This window comes from Acinonyx jubatus, chromosome F2 (assembly GCF_027475565.1).
Source record: "Acinonyx jubatus isolate Ajub_Pintada_27869175 chromosome F2, VMU_Ajub_asm_v1.0, whole genome shotgun sequence".
Classification (NCBI taxonomy): Eukaryota; Metazoa; Chordata; class Mammalia; order Carnivora; family Felidae; genus Acinonyx; species Acinonyx jubatus.
The window spans coordinates 1,671,611-1,688,769 of NC_069394.1; the positions used below are offsets into that span (position 1 = coordinate 1,671,611).

Sequence of the window (17,159 nt, forward strand, 5' to 3'; positions counted from 1 at the left end):
GAGATCCTGCCCGCCGCATTGCCCCCCACCCCCCGCCAGGATGGGGGGCTGGTGGGACCGGAGCAGGGCCAGGCCCTGGGAGGAGGCAGGATCACTGACCCCCCCCCACGCCCGTTTTGCAGACAGACCGTGACCTCCTATGGCTGCCACCCTGTCCCACACTTGAATGGATGCCCTTTTTTTTTTTTTTGGATGAATCTTACATTTTATGCAGAATTAATTAGAAAAATTAAGATGTTATGTGAATTACAAAACCACAGTTGATTTCACCTTCTACTTTTATAGACCTTTTCCTTTAGAAAAATGCATCCGTAACTCGAGAGGATAATTCTACTTGCTGCCAGGCCACTGACGGTCAGGGGACGCATGCTCCGTGCCAGGCCTCCCGTTGTGGGTTCTGGAAATTAAGGCCATGTCTCGCAAGCTCCGTGTGTGTGTGTGTGTGTGTGTGTGTGTGTGTGTGTGTGTGTGTGTGTACTGGGGGCACCGAGTCCCATCAGGGGCTCTGGGAGCCCGCTTCTCACCCCCAGCCCACCAGGGCCAGGCTCCCAGGGCATCCTGCCACCCCGGGCACCAGTCGGTCTCTAATTGTCTCAAGGGTCTTGCACCCCAGGGGAGGTGCCTCTTCCTGGTTCTCACAAAGGTGTCCTAGGCACCCTCAGTGGCTCTGCCCCAACCTGCCCCCTCCTGCTGTCCCAGCCTCAGCCCCTTGCTGGTTCTCCTCTTCTCCCTCCAGGAGTGCAGTCAGTGAGCCCAGGAGACCCGGCCCACCTCAGGCAGCGCCGCCCCCCTTCCAGAGGGTGTGGAATTCACAAACACCCTCAGCCTGGAGCCAAAGCCCCCCTCTGTTGCTATTAAGAGACTTGTCACCCCAAGACCCTCCCTCTGGGGACTGACTGGTTTCCTCACCCGAGGACTCCAGAGTCTCGGGGAGACTTTGCCGCCTCCAGGCTGAGTACAATGTATGCAGGTGAAACGCTATGGGCTCAAAGGAAGCAGTGAGAGCAGGGCCTGGTGGGGACCCTTGTGTGGAGCCCACTGGGAAGCCAGGGGTGGGGCAGGGGGTGACCTGCTCAGACTGACCCTCTCAAGGCCACTCTGGCTGCGAACGGCGATGGGGGGGGGGGCTGCGGTGGCGATCGGGGGTGGTCTGGGGGCCCGATCCTGTGCACTGGGGGTGCTCGGGGGAGTGGGGCCCTCAGCGCCAGCTCCCAGGAGACACCAGTCCTTTCCCCTCCTCTCTTTATGACCCTTTCGCCTCGGCCAGAGTTGGCTCCGTCCCTGAGATGAGCCCCAAGGGCCCCAGAGTGTTGGTGGGAGCATCTGGGGGAACCCCATACATCTTGGGGACCAAACCCAGGCCCCTGCCAGCCCCATGCCCGGGGCGGAGGGTGGGGGGAGGTGTGCTGCATGTGAGCCCGTGTCCATGAGGTGGCAGCACAGTGTCACAACACAGGGATGGAGCCAGCCTTCCTGGGGGGGCCACCTGGCTGCCCCAGGACACCCTGCTTGGTCCCCCTCACGTTCGAGTTCTGCTCAGTGCTCCGGTTTTCTCCTCTGTCAAACACGTCTGCCTCTAGCACGCCCAAATTCCTCACCCACAGGACCGTGTGCAGCAAAATGGCTACTGTTTCAAGCCCGAGTTTTGGGGATGCTTCATCGTGCAGCAGTGGATGGCTGATATGGGGGCGAAGACAGATGTGAGGGGGCCAGGGGGGCTTGGGCCAGGGAGAGAGCAGTTGGTGGGAGTGAGGAGGCCCGACGTGGCACGGATGAGGAGGGCAGAGCCAGGCAGAGCTCCTGGTCAATCTGGGTGTGGGGCGTAAGGGACAGGCGGGTCCAGTGTGACTGAATTTTTGGCCCGAGTGAATGGAAAAAGGACCCTGCCACTCACTGAGATGGGGACTGTGTGGGTGGAAAAGGCTGCGCGGCGTCAGGAGCTCAGGTCTAGAAATGCTGGGCATGAGGTCCTCACAGAGGTCCACGCAGGGATGCCGGGAAGGGCACAGGCGTCTAGAGTTCTCAAGAGGGGTCCCGGCAAGGAGACAGGGATGTGGGAGCGGCCAGCCCCTGCTGGTATTGTCACGGGAGTGGAGATCACGGAGGGAGTGGGTGTGGGTAGAAGGGGAGAGCCCAGGAGTGAACCCCGCAGGTCAGGGATCCTTGGGGGGGGGGGCGAGGAAGGAGGGCCTGGGGCTACAGCATCCTGGAAGCCCAGGGGAGAAAGTGAATGAAGCCGGAGACAGCTATGGACATCCGTCTAGGCTCCCTGCGGCTGCTGTGACAAATAACCCTACACTCGGAGGCTTAAAATAGGACACAAGGTGTCGGCAGCTGGATCCTCCCTGAGGATCCAGGAAAGAATATGCATCCGTCGCTGGCAGCCCTTCCTGGGTCTACAAAACACACACTCCGACCTGTGTCTGTTGTCACATTGCCTTTTCTCCCTCTTCTTCCTGAATCACGTTGTCTTCCCGACTCTGTCCCTCCTTCCTCCCTCTTATAGGGACCCTGTGATTACACTGCACCCCCCCCCCCAGTCCCCCACCCCTGTCCCTGTGATAATCAGGATAATCTCCCCATCTCAAGAATCTTAATCACAGAAGCAAAGCCCCTGAGGTCACGTGCTCATGGGGTGGGGGATGAGAGTGTGGGGCAAGGGGCGGCGGTGGGGGTGGTGGTGGCTGGGGCGGTGCTTTATTCAGCCGCCACGGCTGCCCTCTGGTCCCCAAAGGTTCACATTTGTCCCGCACGCAGAGCACATTCACCCCATCCCAAGGGCCCCCCAAAGTCTCAACTCCTCTGACTGCATCAGGTCAAGTGTGAGTCTCATCAGCTCTAAAGTCTCAAACATCAACACGCAACCCCTGCAAATTAGGTGCGGATGAGGCGCCAGCTCAGCAAGAGGCCGAGCGGGAAGGAAACCGCGCTGGCCCCTGGATTTCACCGAGGGAGGGGGGCTGCGTCACCGTCCTCCTGCCAACCCTGGCCGGGACTGCAAGGGCCCCCACGTCCTTCCGCGCAGGGCTCCACTCGCGCGAAACTCGAGCCTCCGACGCCCCTGCGCCCGCCCCACGGGTGCACAGGGAGAGGCCGCCCCGCGCCCCACCCACCGGCTCCGCACCGGCCCGCAAGGCCAGCGAGAGGCCCAGTCAGTCCTCCAGGCTGCCTAGAGCGTCCCGGAAGTGGCTGGGGGAAGGCGGCCAGGCGCGGACCGGCGGCGCGGGGAGAGGCGGCACTTCCGGCGGTGGCGGCAGCCCGGGTTTGCAGGTGAGCGGGACCTGGGGGCCGGGGGGCCGGTAGGTGGGTGGGGGCGCCGCGCAGTCCGTGCTCCCCGGGCGGAGGCTCCTCCCGTCCCAGCCCCGCCGCGGGGCCGCCCCTCGCAGACCCCCGGGGACCCCGCTCGAGGAAAGCATCGGCCACGGGCGCCCCGCCCCCCGGCGCAGACTTGCACTTTTTTTCGGTTTTCCCTCTTTGGGTTGTTCCCGTGCCCGGGACTGAGCTTCCACCCCAAACGTGGTCCCGGGAGAGAGACGCTCTCAAAGCCGGCGTGTCCTCAAACCCGACTGCCCCTCGGCTCCGGGTTCCCGCGGGCGCCCCGGGTGTGGCCGCTGCGCCGCGCAGACCCCCCCGCCCCAACCCCGCGCCGCGCGCCGCGTTTCTGCGGTCCCGGCCCTTCCTGCCCCTGCACGCTACGGCTGCTCCCAGGGGAAGGCGGTTGCTCGCTTTTTCTCCTGAATCTCTGCGGCTCTTTTCTAAGGACAGGTCCTCCCCCCCGCCCCGCGGTCCCGTCTCTGGCCCCTTATGCCCTCTCCCCAGCTTCTTCTCTATCCTTTGGGCACAGGAGGATAAGATGTTTACGTGCACGTTCGTGTGCTTACTTTGAATTCACAAGGCTACACCCTCACCCCACCCCATTCTCTCCGTATTAGGTTACCCTTTGGTTTGAGAAGTTGTTTCAGAATATCGGAGTATCTGCCTTTCAGTTGTAAAGGGAGTTTTGCCTCGCAGGCTGGTCCACAGTGTTCTCAGCTACCTTATGTTACTCTGCACACACCTGCATGTGCACAACAGGAAACGTCCTTAATGGCCCCATTTCAGGCGCTGAGCCTCCACCAGGAGGCCTTTTCCACAGTCCCAGCTCCTCCTCCTCCTCCTCCTCCTCCCCCGCCCCCCTCTTCTCCCTGCTGTGCTTAGAGTTAGTTCCTGTCAGGTTCCAGGCCCCTCCTTCCTGGGGTGCTGTCATATGGAACTCTCTTAGGGGTGGGTGGTGGCCTTTTACTTCCCCCGGTCTAGGTCCAAGCAATCCGCTCTCACACTGTCATTCCCAGTAAGTAGGATATAGGTAGGATCCGTAAAGGAGCAGCACCCTCACTTTGCAGACCAGGAGACTGACCCAGAAGGGGGAAGGGACACACCCAGAGCTGGCTGGTGATGTGCCTAGAGTTTGAGCTCAAAGGGCTATGTTTTTATGTTCCGCATAGGCTAGTCTTTGGCCTCACGGTCTGCATATCTGTGGGAAGACACGGCCCAAATAAGGGCTTGGGTGAGAGGTGGGGTGGGGAGTTGCTAGAAGCCCGTGGTGAGTACTGCCTGTCTTTCGTCGCGGGACAGCGAGCTGGGGAGGGGAGTGAGGGCCACATGACCAAGTCATGAAGGAAGTGAGGGGACCCTCCCGGCAGACACTGCACGGCTGGCGGGCCGGTCGGTATCAGGGCACCAGCTCTCTACTCCTCGCAGGCTGACGAATGTCAGTGTCTTCGCAGGTGAAGTGTGGTGGGTAATCTCGAAGGGTCCAGCAGGGATGCCTCTGCTCCGCCCCGCAAGTCTGCTCCGCGAGGCAGGGAGGGCTGGGGTGTTTGGGCAGATGTTAGGAAAGAGTGGAGCTGTCTGGCCTGAAGGAGCTGTGATGGCCGAGAGGTCACTTGTCACTTGGTAGGGCTGGGAAGAGCCAGCGCACCCGGCGGGGCGGCCTTCCCGGTGCCACGCCACCCGGGCCAGCTCATGTGCTGGTCTCCCGTACCACACTTTGGTTTCCGCTGCAGCTTCCCAGCGGGTCTAAACTAACGGGGGCATGTGTGCGGGTGGCCCAGGCGCGTGGTCAGTGACGTTCTTTCTCCCCTTGTTCTGCTTTCCAGTTCCTAAAGCGAGGCATGTGGGACCATGCCGTGAGCCCAGAGGGGTGTCCCCAGCACAGGCGGTGCAGCCTCGATTAACCAGAAACCGGCTCCCAGGACCCCTCTACTCTGTGGTCCATGTTTGAAGGGAGGGGCTGCCGTTGTCCCCCTGAGAGAAGGCCAGAGGTTCCAACAGTGTGGATGAGTAGGGGTGTCGTGACACCGGTCGTCTCCTGCGGAGAGCACCGGGAGCCGCCAGCGTCGCTAGGAGCCCGGAAGCCGAGGCGCCGCTGACGCCGCAGGGAGGAACAGAGGAGCCGCGGAGGCTCACGGTGGCCCCTGGTCAGAGGGACGGGGCAGGCAGGGGCGGAGCAGAGGAAAGGGGCGGGAGAGGCAAGAAGTCCGCCAGGCCCCGGGCCAGTGTGTCCCCACCCACCGGGGACAGGCCAGCCTCCGCATGGCCTCCAGGCAGGCTGCCGGCAGGAGCCCGGGGCAGAAGCGCAAGAGGGTGGTGCTGACCCTGAAGGAGAAGATCGACATCTGCACGCGCCTGGAGAAGGGGGAGAGCAGGAAGGTCCTGATGCAGGAGTACAACGTGGGCATGTCCACCCTGTACGACATCAAGGCCCACAAGGCGCAGCTGCTTCGGTTCTTTGCCAACTCGGATTCCAACAAGGCCCTGGAGCAGCGGCGCACCCTGCACACGCCCAAGCTGGAGCACCTGGACCGCGTCCTGTACGAGTGGTTCCTGGGGAAGCGCGCCGAGGGCGTGCCCGTGTCGGGCCCCATGCTCATCGAGAAGGCCAAGGACTTCTACGAGCAGATGCGCCTGACGGAGCCCTGCGTGTTCTCTGGCGGGTGGCTGTGGCGTTTCAAGGCCAGGCACGGCATTAAGAAGCTGGACGCGTCCGGCGAAAAGCAAGCGGCCGACCACCGGGCGGCAGAGCAGTTCTGTGGCTTTTTCCGGAGCCTGACCGCCGAGCACGGCCTGTCCCCGGAGCAGGTATACAACGCTGACGAGACCGGCCTTCTCTGGCGGTGCCTGCCGACTGCCAGCCCGGAAGGCGGGACGGCGCCCGGCGTCAAGCAGAACAAGGACAGGCTGACCGTCCTCATGTGCGCCAACGCCACCGGCTCGCACAAGATCAAACCCCTGGTGATCGGGAAGCGCGGCGGCCCCAGGGCCTTCCGGGGCATCCAGCACCTGCCGGTGGCGTACAAGGCCCAGGGCAACGCCTGGGTGGACAAGGAGATCTTTTCCGACTGGTTCCATCACATCTTTGTTCCCTCGGTGAGGGAGCACTTCCGAGCGGTGGGCCTGCCCGAGGACGGCAAGGCCATCCTCCTGCTGGACGGCGCCCGGGCGCGCCCGCGGGAGTCCCAGCTGGTTTCCGACAACGTCCTCACCGTCTTCCTGCCCGCGGGCGCCACCTCCTCCATCCAGCCCATGGACCAGGGCATTCGGAGAGATTTCCTGAGGAATTTCATCAACCCCCCCGCCACGCTGCAGGGCCGTCACCCCCGTTACAGCATGAACGATGCCATCGTCAGCGTGGCCTGCGCCTGGAGCGCGGTGCCCCGCCACGTCTTCAGCCGGGCCTGGAGGAAGCTGTGGCCCGCGGTCACGTTCGCCGAAGGCTCGTCTTCTGAGGAGGAGCCGGAGCGTCTCCAAACGAAGCCTCACGACCAAACTTTCGCGCACATCCCGGAGCTCGGGAGAGAGGCCCCGGCCCGCCCCGGCAGCCGGCTTCACCGGGGCGCGGCCGCCGAGGGAGACGGGCTGGGATGCGAGGCCGGGGAGGGCCTGGCCCCGTCCGCGGGGGGCCCAGAGCAGGTGGAGAAGGATGGCGACGAGGCGGCCTGGGAGCAGGCGGCCTCGGCCTTTGACTCTGTCGTCCGCTTCGCCGAGGGACAGCCCTGCTTCACGGCGCAGGAGGTGGGGCAGCTGCGCGCGCTGCGCTCGGTGTTCGCGAGGCAGCGGCAGGCGAAGGGGCGGCGCGTGGCCCTCAGGGCCGCGGTCAAGCTCGAGGCCCCCCAGGAGCTCTCCCCTCTGCCCTGCTCGTCCGCGGCGGCCGAGGACTGATGGCTGGGGGCGCTGTAGAGCCGGGCAGAGCTCGCCCAGGAGGCTGGGCGCCCGGTGTGGGGTCTCGGCGACTTGGGGCGGCCCATGCCGCGTGTTCTGGTTCGTCGCGGGCCTGTCGTGTTTTCTGGCGCGTGAACGTGAGGAGCCCTTTCTGGAAGGGTCCGCCAGACCGAAAGTCTAGCGGAACATCCTGTGACCGGAGCCCAGGACCGTGCCGGGCGGACTCTGGCCTCGTGCGCGCTGGCTGAGCCCTGCTGTGTGTGCGGGTGGAGACGTCTGTCCGTCCGGGAGGAGAAAAGCCGGTCCTTGGGCCAAGCAATGGCAGTACCTGCGGCCACTGGACCGGGTCAGCGTCACCCACGGCCTGCCCCTCCGTCCCCTCGGGCCCGGGTCTGCCGTGTGGCCGCCATCCCTGCGTCAGGTGGGCGCGACGGCTGGGACTCCGCTTCTGACCGTGAGTCGGCAGAGCCCTCGCCTGCGGCTTCGAAGGCACACGTCGTCACCCTGTTCGCGTGTCCCTACTTCAGTCGCGGGCTCACTCAGCCGCCCCGGCCTCCCGCGCGTTCCTCCTGGGACCCCAGGGCGTGGGGGCCGCACGCTGCGCTGGCGTGACAGAGTCACTTCCCACAGCGCAGGCAGGACCGTCGCCCCGGGCTGCCCGCTGCCCCGAGGGGCCCGTGGTGCACTGCCGGCAGGCCTGGTGTCCGGGCTCCAAGTTCACCATTCGCTCCCGGGGATTCTGCGCTTCCCGCCTTCACGCTGACGAATCTTGAGGAGGCGCTCGGAAATGAGGCTGAGGTTTGCGCACACGCGACCCGGCGCTGGAACGAGCTGCTTAGGTTTCTAGCGATGCTTGAACTCCTGCGGTCGGCCCTTCCCACCTCTGTGCCGCGTGCGGGCAGGAGCCGGCGGCACCACCTGGCCGTGGGAAGACGCGGTCCCTCCCGTGTCTCCCGGATGCTTCCGGCCTCGCCGGCACCGCTGCGGCCCCTTGCCGGCCGTGCTCCCCTCCCCACGTGTCCTCTCACCTCCGTGCCCCTGGATTCACGGCCTGGTGGCCGAGCTGGCGTGACGTTTTCCTTCCTCCGTTTGCCGTGTGTCCCTCCGGGAGCCGCGGGAACGGTGCTTTCACGTCTTTCTGAACACGGGAGACGGCTGCTGCTGCTGTGGGGCAGCACGTGGGCCGTGCGTGCTTTCTGTGCACGTGTGAAGATAGTGAACTAAGCACGGGCCTTTTTAAGAGTCTCGTCGCCGAGTCCTAGGGCCGGATGGCTCCAGGCAGGGCTGTGTCGCTGTCGCGTCCTCTCCTTCGTGTGTGTTGGGGCCACTGCTGTCGAATCGCAGCTGCCTGCGGCCTGGAGGGAAGTTCGGTGTCGGGAGTCACCGGAGCGCTGCCCTCGGCGGTGGCGATGGGCAGCGGAGAGGCGGACGGACGTCCTGAGAAGCTCTCCCCGCACAGCCCGGCGTGGTTCTCGACTGTGCTGGGCGGTGTCGTGAGGGAGGGGAGAGCAGATGGGGTTCCTGGCCGCCTCCTAGGTCCCCTGTGGATGCCTTGTCCCCGTCAGACCCTAGACCCCAGGCCATGGATTCTCTCAGCGCCCTCACCACCTGCCCCGTCCTGGCCGTTTTGGAACCTAACGATAAATGCTCGTCACCAGATGGCCTTTGGGGGGGGGGGGGGTGTCTGTCCTCCAGGCGCTCCTTCCAGAACCAGCCACGGTGCCGCGCTGCTCGGAGGTTCTGGGCGGAACAGGACAGGCAGGCCTCTGGCGAGCAAGCTTCCCTGGACCGCAGACCGAGGTACATGGCCACGTGCAAGGGCTCGCACAGGCCTCCACGCCCACCTGTCCTCCGAGGGCCCTCCCAGCTGCTTGCCCATCCCTCCTTGCCCAGCTTCGGGCTCGGTGGTCAGAACGTTTTAGCCTCAGAATCTTTTTTCCCAAACATTGCCGGGTGGAACCCTGTGAGACTGGATGTGAAATTGGAACAGGGTAGAACCAGTCCCCCCTTCCTTCCCCCCCCCAGTTGCTGCTGAGGCAGGAAGCCTGGGCTCCCTGTCCCTGCGAGCCCTGGCCATCTTGTCCTTCTGGCCCAGCCTGCACCTCTTCTGCTTAGTCCCACCTGGGCCAGAAGGCAGCCCGGGGCCACGGCAGTCAGACGTGGTTCTGGAGGGATAGGGGTTGGAGGCGGGGGTACGCAGAGAGGCAGACTGGGTTCTTTCCTGGCAGCCCGTGCCGCAGGGGAAGCAGAATTTGGGGCGAACAGGACCCACCCATGCTGCCTCCGAGGGCCCGCCTGAGCATCTCTGGGGAGGAGGTGCCCCGGGTGCCAGCTGTGGCGGGCTCTCCTGGCGTGGGAGCATGCGGACGGTTCGTTCGCAGGCGTGATGTGTGTTAAGTGCCCGCCCTGTGCTGGGCGTCGTGCTCAGCCTGGGGCCGGCGGGTGATCAGACAGGGCCCCTGTCCTGCCTTCAGAGAGCACAGGTTTCCCGAGAAGGGCCGGAAGTTGGGGAGGCCGGAACACAGGTGAGGGGCGGAAGGTGGCTCGGTGGGGGTGTTAGGGGGTCCATGAGGGCGGTAAAGAGAACAGAGGTCCTGCCTGCTTCGGCCCAGCAAGTCCAGGAGGGGGATCCAGGGCAGTGAGGCGGCCGTGTGCGTGCAGCCAGGCTCCTCTGCCATTTGTCACATGTGGCTCCCGCTCCACGTCAAGACTGGCCTTCCAGTCCCCATCCTGGTGTCTTCTTCCAGCCACCGGGAGCAGGAAGTGTAGCACCTCCTCCAAGAATTCCCTCAGCTGGCACACATCCCTTCTGCTCCCGTCCCTTGGGCCGGGTCCCAGGGACATCTGGGCCTGCAGTTGTGGAGGACGCGAGGGCCCACGCTGGGGAGCAGCCCGGGAAAGCCGGGGCCAGGTCTCCTCACCCCCACCCCCACCCCAGCACCCACTCTGGGCCTCGGCCCTGCTCCCCAAGGCCATGGAGGGCCCGGGGTGTGGAGGAAGGGGGCGGGCAGTGTGTGGGCCTCCACTCGTGGGGCGGGGACCCCGCACTGCAGCAGGCCCAGAGGACTGAAATTGCTGTCCCCACCCACCCACCCCCGGGGCCCAGGCCTTCCACAAAAGGACTGACTGCGTTTGCACAGAGGGTGAGGTTCAAGGGTGCTTGTGGAAAGTGGAGCTCGCAGAGAACAGCACGTGGGAGGAGCGGTGGATCGACTTGGGGACACAGGCTGAACTGTAGGCTGGCCAGGGAGAATGTCAGACACCGATCTCAGGAGCTGTTCTTCCAAAGGAGCCAAATTTGGCTGGGTTAGTCAGGGAAGCCGTTTATGCCCAGGGTGTCAGTAAGAAAGACAGCAGAGCACTCGGCCGGCAGGGAGAGGAGTTCAGGGGCAGGGAAGACAGCCAGAGCCTCCGTCCTCCCAGGGTGACTGCGGGCGAGCCCAGGGCTGCGCCCCTGGCCAGCAGTGGGAGGCTGGAGCAGAAGCTGTTGGGGGAGGCCGCCCCACCGCCCCCGAGATGGGACTGCTAACACGATCTGGCCTGGGTGGCCCATGCCCAGAACTGCTGCAGCACATTACCTAAAACGACGAGTCTCCTACCTGGACGTGCAAGGAAACAGCGCATGTGGCCCAGACCCCAGGAAACAAAGGCCACAGAACTGGCAGCGTGTGAGTTAGATTGAGCAGAGGAGACTTGAAAGTGGCCGCCGTAGATACAGTCAGAGGAAAGAAAACCAGCTTCAAACAGGGAAGGGAAAGTAGTGAAGGAAGGTGCCGTCACAGCGACGCAACTAATGGAACCAATGAAAAGATCAGAATTAACTGAACCAAGTGGGAATTCTCGAGTTGTGAAATACAGCAACCACGATGCAAGGTTCACTAGAGGGGCTCAACGGTAGCCATGAGCTGGCAGAAGATCCATGATCTTGACCTAGAGACCCACGGATCACACAACGCAAAGACAGTGACGGGAAAGGAGCAAACAGTCTCGGAGAAACAGGGACACCCAAGTGCATCGTCGGAGCCACAGGACGGGGAGGGCAGGAGACAGAAGGGAAAGAATACGCAAAGAAACAGTGGCTGAAAATCCCCAGATTTATCAGGAAACGTCCACCGACAAGTCCAGCCGGCTCGGTGAGCTCCAGTGGGACCAGTGCTACGATCCAGAGTCCGGGAAAGCCCTCCCTGGCCACGAGAGCGCCCCACGAGGCTGGCAGCTGACCCCAGGCGCAGGGACGGCATCGTCCGAGTGCTCGAAGAGAACCCACAGCCAAGACTCCTGCGTCCACCAAAACTGTCTTTCCGAATAAAGAGAGAGAACGACGTTTACAGATACACAAAACCCGAGAGGGTTTGGTACCAGTGGACCCACCTTCCGAGAAACACTGAAGTTCCTCAGGCTCAAAGCAAGTGACCCCGACAGTAGTTCAAATCCACTCAGAACAAAAAGAAGCTTGGGGAAGACAGTTCTGTTCTGATGGGAGACCTAGGACACTGTGTCCAGTTGACCCTCGGGCATCTCTGCGGTTGGGGTGCCCCCCCCCCCCCCCGCTATCCTTTCCTCTGGCAGCTTCTCTAAAAGGCATGCCATTGCACAAGGTGGGCGTCTTGGCCCCGTGTCGTTGAGTTCATCGCGTTTACAGTGTGCTGTGTCTCATGGTCACACCGGGAAGGGGTGTGGGGCTGCCGTCTCCAGCAGGAAGTGAGCGAGGGCACATCCGAAGTCCGTTCTGGCCGGCCTGAGAGCGGCTGCCCAGGAGGTAACTCAAAAGTAGCGACAGATGCATCACAGGAATTAAAGTGCTACGTTAGAAGAAAACATAAAAGCAGCAGATGAGGGCTGGAGGGACCGGGAGGCCTGGGACCCTCAGCAGCGGGACCTTCCAGCCTCCCTGGCCCTGGCTGAGGTGACAGCGTGGTCCCCGTTGTGCAGAGCAGGGGTCGAGGCCCTGAGCTGGTCCGCGCCATGGCAGAGGTCTTGCTGCGGCCCCTGGAACCCGTCATCCCGCAGAGGGGGGCCCCGGAGTGCGCCAGCCGCGGCCGTGCTTGTGGCCTCAAGGGCCAGCGCTGCTGTGCTCCTGGCCGCTTGTCCCTCTGGGAGCCAGGAAGGACGCCGTGCCGCCACTGCCATCTCAGGCCGCACGGAGCCTCCAGGCACGCTGATTTATTTAAAATTGACCTTTGTCGGTAAACTTGCCTTAGAGAATGTGCTCTACGTTTTGGCGACGAAGCGCATCTCGTGATGGAGTGAGACAGGCTGCTGTTCTGCAGGCACCCACACGGGGCAGCGTGCGCTTACCGCCACCTGTCCCAGCGGGGGCCCAAGTCCTCACCTCCGCAGACAGCGCCCCCCACCACCTGTGCCCCTCTGTCCCACCCCAGCAGTTTCCAGGGGGTCAGGCACGCGGAGCAAGATGAGAGGTCTCCCACGGAGCACCGGGAAGGGCGCTTCAGGGCAGGGGGCGCGGGGTGGGGTGGCTCCCCGCGGTGCTGCAGGACCCCGGAGGGGCCGATTGCCTCCTCCCCCGGCCAGTCCCTGCTCTCCAGCCTGACGCTGGGTGTGCTCCCTGCTCGAGGACTGGGGTCCTGGATATCTACACCTGTGCCTATCCATCTGGACCGGGGACTTCCGGGAGGCCGGGACAAGCTTCTCCTTACTGGATGCCATGTGGGCCTGGCACAGGAATATTCAGGGAGGCGGGGGGGGGGGGGGGTGGCAGCTGTTCTCGTAACCAAGAAAGTTCTTGGCTAGGAGCCACAGGACAGGAGGTGTGGCTCTGGCCACCCAGTCCCCAGGGCTGTGCGTGCACCCCACCCTCCAGTCCCAGAGACCCACGGGGTGGCAGGAGGGAGAGGGAGCCGGATCCGAGGAGCAGACGCCGAGTGGGCACAGCTAAGAGCCAGACGAGGTTTAGGGACCCAGCCAACCGCCCGGCAGAGAAGACGGGCAGCATCACAGAGCCAATATGGACTTGGGAGCCAGCGGGGCCTAGGACAGTCTCACGTGCCCAGAGTGAGCAACGGTGGCTCTCCCAGCGCCTGTAGCTGAGGATGTGGGTCACGTACTCATTTCTCGGGTCTTTATCGAGGCTCTTCGGGTCCTGGGGGCTGCCTGGCCGCTGGGACAGAGGTGATCGGGATGAGGGCTCAGAGAGCTCGCGGTGTCGCCCGAGGCAGGGGGTGCTCAGCCTCGGAGCGGGGATTGGGGTGCAGGAGAGGCCTGTGGGAAAGCAGCCTGGAGAACAGAGAGGGCTTCGTGGAAGCGGCAGGCGTAGGACTGGGGCCCGGGAGGGTGTGGAGTTCTCCCGCTGAAGTTGGGAGCAGTGCCCTGTGGGGTGAAGTGGCAGGGCAGGACCCTTGGGGCCCAGCGGGTGGGGTCACGGGCTGCCTCCCACCCTGCCCTTCCCAGTACTGCTCTGGCATCTGTCTGGGCTCCTTCCTCGCCCCACCCCCCCACCAGGGCAGCCGGCCAGGGAGCCCCCGTCCCCCGTGCTGCAGCTCTCCTTGTCCAGGGGCAGGTGGCACCCCTTCACTGTTTCAGGCCGTGACTCCTGATGACCGAGAACCTCGGATCCGCAGCAGGATCTCTGGGAGAGGCAGAATCTCGGGGGAGATTTTGGATACCCTAGGGACCTGAGTTGAGTTGACTGAGGGACCCTCGGATGGACAAGAGGGAGCCTGGGCAGGAAGGCAAGGCCCTCGGGAATGTGACTGTGGGACCACCTACTGATGTAGGGCCCCTGTGTGGACGTGGCCCCCCCAGAACTGGACATCAGAGCACGGAGGTCACCAGGCTGCCTGCTCGGGAGAAGCCCCACAGTAGGGCCAATGGTCTGGGCTCGGCCACCCGAGACGGACATGGCCTTCTCTGGTCCTTAGGTTCTGTTGGAAATGAGAAGAGGTCTGGGGCCTGCCAGACCCCCTCCCCCTCCAGTGCAGACAGGTGATGGGCTGGGGGCTAAGGGGAGAAGTAAAGGGGGTGGACTGTGCTGTTGTCATTTGTCAGGAGGTTACCCAGCTGGGGCCAGTCCCCTCGTCTGGACAGCTACCAGGTGGGCCAGGCGGTGGCCCTGTCTGGCTACAGCCCGCCTGCTGCTTTCCTGGGTCAGCACCTCTCCGGCCGGCCCCGGGCAGCGAGGGGCTCTCTCCTCCACCTCAGAGGCTTCTGGGCCCTTAGGGGACCCCATGTCCTGGTTTGCCAGGGGTGGAGCTGGTAGGCACCTGTTGTCTGGGTATAATCGTCGGTAACACCCCTTCACTCTCCAGGGTCTGAGTTTGGACAGTACATTTCCTGGGGACACCCCGCGGAGGCCCTCTCTTCACGTGATGCCCCACCCCCGGTCAAGCACACAGGCCATCTCACGCTACGGAGGCAAGCCTCGGCCTGGCCCGTGTGTTGAGAACCATTGTCACGAGGTCCACCTTGAAACGTGAACCGTGGGCTCGCTGGGCTGGGCGGGCCCGGTGCGTGGTGTTGCCGTGGGCGCATCAGCTGCTCTGGGGGCCCGAGGCCAGCACTGTTTGCAGCTGGTCCAGAAGGGTACAGTGGCTCATAGACCCCGTCGGGGAGGCTGCAGGGGACTTTTGAGCACGTGACCCCCAAAGTCAGTGTGAGCCCCCACCAGTGAGGGGGCCCCTGTGGCCCCCAAGCCAGTGGAGGAGGTGCTGTGTGTGGTGACACTGAGGTGGCTGGGGAGGGAGGCGGATACACTTCGAGACCTATTTCGAGGGACCTGATCTGCACAGCAGGGACTCGGCCGCCGGGAGGAGGGGAGTCCAGTCTGGAGACGGGCATGTGGGGGCGGCCCACTGGTCGGCCCCGGGTCAGTGCCCCCCTCACCTGGTCGTTGTGGGCTGGCACTTTCCCTTCCCCCTCCCCCTTCCCTGCCAGCCACATCCCTGTCCCGCTTTCTGCTTTGGGCCCCGCTGCTGCAGGGGGCAGGGGTGGGGGTCCTGGCCGGACACGGGGAGGGGGGTGACAAAGATGGCGAGACACGCAGTCTTTGGGGGAGCTCTGGTCTCCCCGGCAGGAGGCTGGTTGAGGGGCCGTGGCGGCCGAGGCTGGTGGGTCCCTGGGGCCGCCTCCCACTCCTCTGGCAAGCCCACCACAGCATGCTCCTGCTTCCCACTCGAATACGCCATTCTGCCCCTTCTATGGGGCAATAATTTTAATAAACGGCTTTTTTTCTGTGAGCCCAGAGTGTGAGGCTTCCTCTTAGCTCAGGAAGATGCCTGTTGCCAGCAGCTCTAACGAGGGCACCCATAAATCTCTTATTTGTGGCTCCAAAAATGAGGTCATGGGCTCTCACTGTACCTCATTATTTAATTAAACAGATATTAAGACAACAGAGTGGGGCCAGGGCTCCAGGTGGGGGGAGGTATCAGAGGGAGGAGCCCGGGACTGCGGGGAACGTGCTGGGGGTTCGGTTCGTTCCCCCACCCCCACCCCACCAGCCCTGCGCCCTCGGAGGTGCTGACCCTGTGGCCTCCCGGGCTGGGCCAGCCGTGCCCTGTGCAGGACCCTCCGCCCTGGCCCGCCCACAGGCTTTTGACTGCGTGGAGGATGCTGGCCTGGAAAGAGAGCTGCCCCCACCCCCGGCTGCCCTGCAAAGAGAATTGCCGGCCCCCCACCCGCCACCTCCGGAAGGACGGGAGATTCACGCGCCCGCGCCTGTTTTACTGCCACTGAAACAATTAAGTTAATAAAACAGGCTTCCTGTTTCTTGACCTCCATCAAAGACCATCAAATTGTCTTCTCCAGCCTGCCGTCTGCCAGGTAATAAATTGTTACGGGCTTCTCTCTCATCAGTATTCACGTTTTCTGTCCCTACTCTGGGCGCCGCTGGGCAGCACTGGGGGGGGGGGGGGGGGAGGTCCCTGGGTCAGGAGGGGTGGGGAGCAGAGTAGAAACCGAGTCGGGATTTCGGTGCCACTGTTTTCCCAGGGAGGCAAGCCTGGGAGAGACGGGGGCACGTGGCTGAGCTCGCAGGAGGGACCGGCCAGAGGGCAGAGGGCTGGGGCGGTGGGGAAGCACTGGGAGTCTTTTGTTCAGTCCTTCTGTCAGCAAACGTTTACTGAGCACCTACTGTGGGCAGTCTAGGCCCCGGAAAAACCGGGAGGGGCTGGGAGGTCAGACGCCCCTCCTGCCCCACCCCTGGTAGCGCAGAAAGAGGCCCTGGGAGGCAGGGCTCCGGGAGCCGTGTCCTCCCTCCCGGCCCAGTCGGGCGGGGTGAGCCCGGGCCGAGCTCTGGGAAGCCGTCCGGGCCTGCCTGCCTCTGCCCACCCCCACATCCCTCCTCTGTCCCTTTCATCACATGTTCAGAGCCCGGGGAGCACAGAGCCTGGGGACTCTGCTGTGCGTGCCGGCAGGCCCCTGTGGCACAGGGCTCCCGGCCAGGGGGAGACAGTCAAGGAGGGAGGCCGTGGCTCTCACCGCGTCTGCCATGGGCCTAAGAGGGTCAGAGGCAGCCTTCTGGAAGAGGTGTCAGCCAGGAGTGAGGACCCGGCTGTCCAGCGACATGGCGCCCACAGACAGGACCTCGGTCTTGCCCTGCTTTCTCGGGTTTGTGCCTGGGTGTTTTGAGGCCTTGACCTGATAAATCTCTTTGTGCAGCCAAGAGCGCGCTGCCTTTGCAGTCACAGAGACCTGGGTCTCGGTCTTACCCCTGCCACATATGTGACCCTGGACCTGAGCCCTGAGACCTGTCTTCCTCCAGGACAGCTGGGAGGCCAAGTGAAATAACATGTGGGAGCATGTCCACCACAGAGCTGGCACTCACCTGGGCTCAGCAAACAATCATTCTCTCATTCATTCACTCCAGTCGTTCATTCACTCATCCATGAACCCCCCATCCATCCACCTAATCATCTACTCACCCTTCTATTCACTTATCTAGCCTCTTACCCAGCCAACCACCTATGCATTAACTCATTCACTCACCCACCTACCCACCCACCTAC

The 17,159-nt window shown here is 63.6% G+C and overlaps 1 protein-coding gene and 1 long non-coding RNA gene across 3 annotated transcripts; both read left to right on the top strand.

Annotated features, from left to right (window-relative positions):
* The first annotated feature begins 3,121 nt into the window (after window positions 1–3,121).
* On the top strand, window positions 3,122–8,322 carry JRK (Jrk helix-turn-helix protein). Of its 2 annotated transcripts, none has more exons than XM_027063757.2 (2): window positions 3,122–3,270; window positions 5,139–8,322. In XM_027063757.2, exon 2 carries the CDS (start codon window positions 5,575–5,577, stop codon window positions 7,198–7,200), a length of 1,626 nt encoding a protein of 541 aa, XP_026919558.2. In that variant the 5' UTR covers window positions 3,122–3,270; window positions 5,139–5,574; the 3' UTR covers window positions 7,201–8,322. The 2 variants fall into 2 exon arrangements, with proteins under 2 accessions (XP_026919558.2, XP_053064117.1); XM_053208142.1 differs by lacking the exon at window positions 3,122–3,270 and adding an exon at window positions 4,619–4,766.
* Window positions 8,323–13,548: 5,226 nt separating this feature from the next.
* LOC113600534 (uncharacterized) lies at window positions 13,549–16,004 on the top strand. Its single transcript, XR_003421519.2, has 2 exons — window positions 13,549–14,018; window positions 14,466–16,004. It is a non-coding gene; the product is annotated as an uncharacterized LOC113600534 (long non-coding RNA).
* The last annotated feature ends 1,155 nt before the right edge of the window (window positions 16,005–17,159 follow it).

Coding starts and splice junctions, on each gene's coding strand:
- JRK (XM_027063757.2), top strand. CDS start 5,575: ATGGCCTCCAGGCAGGCTGCCGGCAGGAGCCCGGGGCAGAAGCGCAAG.